We start from the raw sequence: 7,621 nt of genomic DNA, 5'->3' as shown, positions 1-7,621 counted from the left end.
TGATGCCGCATTGTTTCCCTCCTTTATTAAAAGGATTTTGCTACACTCAGACTCTGTGCTTGTGAGTGGGGAAGTATTGCCTCCTAGAGGCGCCCGGGCGGGTGGTAGGTAATTGTCCCAGGTCACTGGGTGGGGGCTCGAGCCGGTTTTGAATTGTGTTATTGAAACGGAACCCCTGGATACTGAACCCGGCCCTTGTTGCTGCCAACTTAGAGGGGCAGAAGGGTTACATACGGAAGGAAAGACCAGGATTCAACTCATTGTCTCTGTAATACCTTAGTAAGAATTATTTTTTCAGTCTCATCACTGAAATAGTCACTGACAATGTAAACTAACTAGAGGAGAATGGACCAGGCTTTTAGAAAACCTTGGAACACCAGAGAGAGCTCAAAACTGTTCCAAAGCTTATTTCCAGGATGTATCAGGTAGGTGAGCTTCTGTCACCTGAATGCCATCTCCCTTGTTCTTTGATATCTCCTAGTAGACATTTATTCCCTGCGTGAATTATTAACTGCAAAATGATCTAATAATCTCAGGATAGATGTGTCTGACTCTACATACAAACTTTGCATTTGAACAATATATTCAGAATGATACGTGAGCTATTTTCCCCTCTCCTTTCAGTGTAATGTAACTCCAGACTATTCCGGTTATTTGATTTAAGAATCTATTTCTTTGCTCTGATGTTTTTTTCAAGAAAACTGGACCTGATCTTGCTCTCAATGCCTTGAAAGGGAGATTTGCTATGAATTAATTTACTGTATATTTCTGTTTTGTAAAGTAAGTTACAAGCTCTTGCAAATCTAATTTTATGAAGCATCTTCCTCTGTGTTCCATGTTACTTATAACTTTGTTTATAGGACTGAATCATTTTGCCTCTGATATGTCAAAAGAAAAGAAATGGGTAAAAAAAATACAAATGAGAATCTCTCTTTTTGACACGCACGCTTTCTAATTCCTTAAATCTTTTTTCTCCATTGGTAGAATTTCTAGCAACTTTTACACCGATCTGACTTTTTTTTTTTAACATGGATTTTGTAGGGATGGGGAAAAATCAGACTTGTAAAGAAATCAGATTTTCAACTGTAATTGAATGTCTGTTCTAACTTCATAATATGAAAGAGTTCACGTAACAATGTATTTATTTACTGTGCCCTCTTTAATGTTTGACTTTAATGATTTAATGTTTATCAGTATTGTACTCACTATGATCATTTTTTCCCCTCCTTCCTGTTTTCTAGATCAAGTTACAGTGAAGATGAAGGTTCTCTCATTCTGCCACAGCTCCAGAGCCTGCTTCCCTCTCCCTGGGTTTATTATTTTCTTCTTTACTTGTTATGTTCACAGGATGGAATCAGGTAGGAATCTTCCCTGTGTTCCTTAAAGGATTTATTTAGGCCCCTGAAGTATCTTAACAACATGCTGCACTCAAAGTCAATGGAACTACTCACAGTGTGTGAATTTAATCAAACAGCATGATCAGCACCATCATTATTCAATCTTTGCTCTGATTGTGTTGATGCTGCTGGGATATTTTATTTCCTCCTGGGATAGTGCCCAGGTCTGTGTCTTCACACAAGTATTTTTAAAAGATTGTCAAAGATGCCCAAAGCATTGGATGGACACTTACTGAAGTGTTTAATAATCACAATAATAAATAAAATAAAATAACTTAGTGGGTTTCCGGTGTAAAAAAGATCAGAGCCCTAGTTTGAGACTAATGTGCACAAAAACATAAGATGAACCAGAATATATTGATGTCATGTGACTTTTTTAATTGGGCCTGTTAGCCAATGCATATATGTTAGGTGTAATATACACCATATTATTAGGCATTATGTGCACTGCAGTTCTATAATATACGTGAGAGAGAGAGAGAATTGGGAAATTAAGTTAACTGAATGTATAATGCTTTTCCCACAGTTCTGTTCACCGATATCTAATATCCCACAACTCTTTACAAATCTGAAGTTAGCGTTCACAATAGAAAATAGGAAGCCTATCAAAGCCATGAAAGGTGTGTCCTAGCACTGGTTGGGATGTACCTCAACACCCATCAGGTTTGGAATGTAGTATCCAAAAATGGGTTAAGAAACTGGTGGGTTGGATCTTACATGATGATTAAAGTGCTTTTTCACTTGTAAACAGTCGTGGTATAAGTGGGTTTGGGGTGTATTTTTCTAGCACACCTTCTGTGTACGGTGAGTATGCTGCAAGACAAGAATTGCTTCCTGGGAGGAGGATTTATATATCTCCTTTATGTCTCCCGTTTTGTCTTAGACAATAATGTTCACTAAGTTTGGTTATTTGGTCTCTTGAGCATGTGAAGCATTGAACCGTAATTGTCCAAAAATTAGCTCTAGCCATGTGGACATGTCTCAGGAGCACCTTGGTGAAAGAACAGCAAATATGGCCCATCAACCCTACCCTTATTCCTGCTGAGGCCCAGAAAATGTCATGGCAACATCAGTAAGTGTGTCAATTTGAGAACACTCAGGAAAATGGGCTGTTAAACAATAAGCTTGTCTCAGCTACACACCAAAAATGTCCATTACCATTTCTCTGCCTCAGTTTCTCTGATGTGTGACTGTGACATGGACTGAATACACCTGTCTTCAGCTTCCCACCCCATGTCAGCACTGTGTGCCTCTGCCAGGCACTGAGCCTACCAGTTCTCAGCTCCCCACTGTGTCCAGCGCTCTGTGCCTGGGCCATGCGCTAAACTTGTCTGTTATCAGCTCCACCCCCATCTCAGTGCTGTGTGCCTGTGCCATATACTGAGGCTGAGTGTTCTCATAACAGAGCCCCAGTCCCACTGCCCATGAGCGCTGCTTTCTCTTAAACATTCAGGCTGAAATGTACCATGCCAGTGTCTGTCCCTGGCTGAAGTTTGGAAAGTTTGTCTGAAATGGAACCTCTTGGCTGTGTCCTTCATATCAAATTGCCATTTTCCTCTGACCTGCTTTTTGTTGTTGTTACATTCATGGTGCATTTTTCCAGCAAAGTTCACAGTGATTGGACCCTCTGACCCTGTCACTGCCATCCTGGGTCAGGAAACTGTGTTACCCTGTCACCTGTCCCCCAGCATGAGCGCTGCAAACATGGAGGTGAGATGGTTCCGATCTGAGTTTGAATCCTTTGTGCACCTGTATCGTGATGGGAAGGATCAGTATGAGCGGCAGATGCCAGACTATTGGGGAAGGACAGAGCTTTTGAAAGCCGGACTCACAGATGGGATTGTTCCCCTGAGGATTCTCAATATCAGACGTGCTGATGAAGGACGATATCTCTGTTTTGTTCGAAATGATAATTTTTATGGAGAAACTGTATTGGAACTGCGGGTAGCAGGTCAGTAGCTCCTATCAGTTTTAGCTGTGTGTGGTCTGCAGACTTTATTCTTTCCTATTACAAGTTTGACTCCCTGCTTGTGAAATATTTCACAATAACACAGTGTATCTAACTTTCAGCAAACAGCCACTTTCATACCAGGAAAATATGCTGGAAACTTTCCCAACATGTTATTAAAAACATTTTCAGGATGGCCAAGGCACTTTTTCACCCAATCTTGACTGACCCCAAAGAGGGGAAAGACTTCTGGACACACATGGCCTTCCAGTTGCTCTGCAGTCATTTCTAGGATGTGTGGCTAAGATGGGACTGACAGACTTTTATGACCGTCTTATTGGTTCACTGTTGGTTGTTCCTCACAGGTGTAGTTAAAATCAAATACAGTATTCTTATTTGCTAAGACTGTATAATGGTGATGGTGGTGGTGGGTGTGATGGGTTCCCCTGGGGTACCATTTGGAACTGGGGTAAAGCTGAGCCCCCTGTCTCACCAGTCTGGGTTCCCTCTTGCACCGTGATGTTGTGACAAGCTGCAAAACCCTCCACACTTGCACTCACATCAACATCCACAGGCAGGGACCACACCCATCTTTGTGCATGAATGCATCTGGCCAGGCACTCATGAACCAACAATAGCGAAGCTTCAGCCAAAACACCCCCCACCTCCCCAACCTGGGACCCTGGATCTGTACCATCCTGCCCTGGTGAAAAGCCTGACCAGTAAAGATTATTACAATTACCCACTTCGCCCCTCCCTCGATGTGGAGAGGAATATACACAAAAACTTTTATTAATTGAGCTGACCCCTTTGTTCCAAGCCAAGTTCCCAGCCCAGTTTGTGGAAAAATACAGGTACCAAACTGGAGTTCAGTATCATGGGTCTAGTCACATGCTCCTGCAGGCTTGATGAGTCATGGCAGCCGTTATCCATAGGCTGTCTGAAGTGTCCCCCAGTGAGAACAAGACTTTTCCATGGCCCATTGTTTTTGCTCATGGGCCATTAGCATTGTCTAGCTTCTTCACTGTTGTATCTGAAAGGCTAGTTGTGGGCGTTATCCAGAACAAGCACATTTGAAATACAGATGCATAGTCAATATTCATAACTCCAGATACAAAAATGATACATGCATACAAATAGGATAATCATTCAGCCAATCATAACTTTTCCATTGACACCTTACTTGACCCATCTTGTACAAGATGCAACATAATTATATCATAATCATGCCAAATCATATTACTATGGTGGATATGGAGTGCAGAGTGTCCTAGTGGGGAGGGAAAATTATGCATTTATCACTCTTAGACAAGACTGAGCATTTTTCCCCTGCTGCTTTAACACTTTCACCATGAACCAATAAGATTTTTTTGTTTAAATAACTAGATCTATCCAATGCACTAATGACCAGATTTTCTAAAGTTCAGATCCTATTCAGATATCTACGTTGTAATATCTCCAAAGGTGTCAGCACTCAGTTGCTCCTGTGTTGAAATGACAATATCTCCCACTGACTCAGTGAAACTATTTTAAATATTTGTTCAAATTTTTGTGTGTCCACCACTATTGGGATTTCAGACATTCTAGTATTCATTTATCCCTTCTACTGACTACCCGCATGGATTAGTGCTTTCTAGTGTGAGTAAGGGATCCACAAACTGTCCCTTCTGCTTTATTAACATATGGAATTGACACCTTTATGTATTTCCCCTTAGGTCTGGGCTCTGCTCCTCTTATCTCTGTGGAGGGTCACCAAGATGGAGGGATTCGGGTGGTTTGTCAATCAGCTGGTTGGTACCCAGAGCCTGAAGTGCTGTGGAAAGATCGCAGTGGGCGACATTTACCATCACTCTCTCAAACAACATCCCAAAGAGATAACGGCCTATTTGAAACAGAAACTGCTCTCATTGTAATAGAACATTCAAACCAAAACTTGTCCTGTTGCATCAGGAACACCGTTCTCAATCAAGAAAAGGAATCAGCAGTTTATATAGCAGGTCAGTTACCATCCAAATCCCACACTGAACTCACCACCACTAGAAACGAAACAAAACATAGGAAGAAAAGAACTGAAACATCTGTGGTGGATATTTCAAACATAGAAGATAGTGTCTTTACAGGGTTACATTTTAAGCAATTTGATTCCCTTAATTGTGAGTATTCAGACTATCAACATTTTGAATTTCATGTAAATTTAATTTTAAGTTTGACTTTTCTGATATTCTAGTGTGCTTGCGCATGCATGCACACGCACACACACTTTCCAACCTTTTTGAGAAGGAACTTTCACTCAATCCACTGATGTACTAGGCTCCTGTAACCTTAAATTCACCTTAATGATTTTTTTGAATGTGGTAAATCTTGTACTCTGGCTTGATTGTGATCTGTAGGGCCCTGTAAACCCACAGATATCTGCTTTATATTCACAGATAGCCTCATTTTGGGGGATTGCAGATTGGATGCGGATACCAATTCTGTATCCACACAGGGCTCTAGTGATCTGTTCACTTCACCAACTTCATTACCTTTGTGAAATGTCATCTAAGTCATGTGATGTTGTTTTTACTGACATTCAATGGGACTTGCATTCCTTAATTTACTTTGATCCGGATCCACAAAAGGACTCATTTTACCCCTTCTCTACACACCGAAGATGTACTGATTAGTTAATGGATGACACCTGCTTGTGTGAACACTTCTTGTATCAGTTTCAGAGTGCCCTAAATAGATTTAACTTCAATCAATTCCTTATCGACTTCAGCTAAATGGAGATAGAGCACTATGAAGCTGACTTATGATTTAAGGTATTGTGCATCAGTTTATTTAAATTGATGCAACCCTCCTACACTGTCAACTCTTGAACCAATTTAAGAATGATCCCGTAAGAAGGTTGCCCCATGTTCACTAAAACAGAGCACAAGCCATGTGTGGAAAAGACATTAGGCATCCCATCCTGTTTAGATGACTGAATCATTGTGAACACAAGAAGAGCAAATGGAAATTAGTTAATTTGCTGCACAAGTGTTTGGACAAATTGTGATTATGTTTTTTTCCCAATATTAGGGGGTAACTGTGGATTTTTCAAAAATATGCTAATTAATCTGGCAGTTTCTGAATATTACTTACTGCTAAGGGCCAAATTCTTTTCTGGTATAACTCTATTAGAGTCAATGGGGTTTTACGAGCAGAGAATTTGCCTCTGATTTCTGTGGCCCTCTGAATAGCAATGAAACAAATCAGGGCTGTGTTTTCAAGGATAAATCAATGGTAAAGCTGTGTTAATTGGAGCCGTATTTAAAAACAGTTTCTGGTGTTTTGTGTAGCGTAGACATGGCCGTTCTTTCACTCTTAGCTCACACTAATCCTGCTGGGCACTATTTGTGTATTTGTATGAAAAAAAATTTTTAGTCACTACTTCCATACTAAGGCAAGCCCTGGGTGTTTTGTTTTTCAGATTCCTTTTTCCCAAGGGTGAATCCCTGGATGGTGGCTCTGAGTGTGATCCTGGTGGTTTTGTTTGGTTTCATTGGCCTCACTGTTTATCTGTTTAAAATGAAAGGTAAATATCAGAGGGAGAAATATACTGTAAATAAAGGTTTTTTTTCTAATAAATAAATAAGGGCAATTTAGGGATTTAACACGAAAAGAATGTGTGATCTGCTGATCTGGTCCTAAATAAAGAAGAAGAATGCATGTGAATTTACTGATAGAGGGTGGGGGCAGAGGTGTGAGGGAGAGAATAGAAAGGAGGAGAGTCTCAGACAATAGAACTGAATCCGATCATAGCAGATACATCTCTGTGCTGCTTGGTCCTCCATCTCCCTCTCTTCCCAGTTCTCAGGCAGGTATTGCTTTCTGTCTCTGGTCCCACTTGATAGAAAGTTCTGCAAAGCCTAGCCTCTCCTATTTGACCTCATCTCTCTCTCTCTTTTTTTTTTCATTGCTAATAAAGTGTAATGCACCTTGACATTACAGTGATAGGCTGTATAGACATGCCGCTGTAGTAAATCAGTAAATAAACTTTTTTGTTCCTCAGTTAGAAAAAACAAACAAACATACCCACGGTCACATCAGACACAGCTGTCCATGCCCTTCTGAACTTCATCCATAAAGAACACCAGCCCAATTTCCAAATAAATTGGACTTTTTCCTCCATGTTCCTAATGAATTTTGTACTGGTAGGATGTAGCCTTTTAACTCTGTTTCCTCAAGCAAGGCGATGAGAATAATTTATATTTATTTCTGTACTTTTCAGGGAAACTTACTGAAGACGTTG

At 40.5% G+C, this 7,621-nt stretch overlaps 1 protein-coding gene across 1 annotated transcript in view; it reads left to right on the top strand.

Annotated features, from left to right (window-relative positions):
• Positions 1 to 359: 359 nt before the first annotated feature.
• The window catches only part of LOC120383901 (butyrophilin subfamily 1 member A1-like), a 29,457-nt gene continuing 22,195 nt past the window's right edge, over positions 360 to 7,621 (top strand). The window contains exons 1-6 of the mRNA XM_039502221.1: positions 360 to 425; positions 1,242 to 1,358; positions 3,001 to 3,348; positions 5,061 to 5,342; positions 6,800 to 6,904; positions 7,601 to 7,621. Coding sequence (XP_039358155.1) covers positions 1,259 to 1,358; positions 3,001 to 3,348; positions 5,061 to 5,342; positions 6,800 to 6,904; positions 7,601 to 7,621 — 856 coding nt within the window. The 5' untranslated portion in view covers positions 360 to 425; positions 1,242 to 1,258. The remainder of the gene's footprint in view (positions 426 to 1,241; positions 1,359 to 3,000; positions 3,349 to 5,060; positions 5,343 to 6,799; positions 6,905 to 7,600) is intronic.

This window comes from Mauremys reevesii, linkage group 15 (genome assembly GCF_016161935.1).
Source record: "Mauremys reevesii isolate NIE-2019 linkage group 15, ASM1616193v1, whole genome shotgun sequence".
NCBI classification, from domain to species: domain Eukaryota; kingdom Metazoa; phylum Chordata; order Testudines; family Geoemydidae; genus Mauremys; species Mauremys reevesii.
This window is presented reverse-complemented; position numbering and strand designations above follow the sequence as displayed.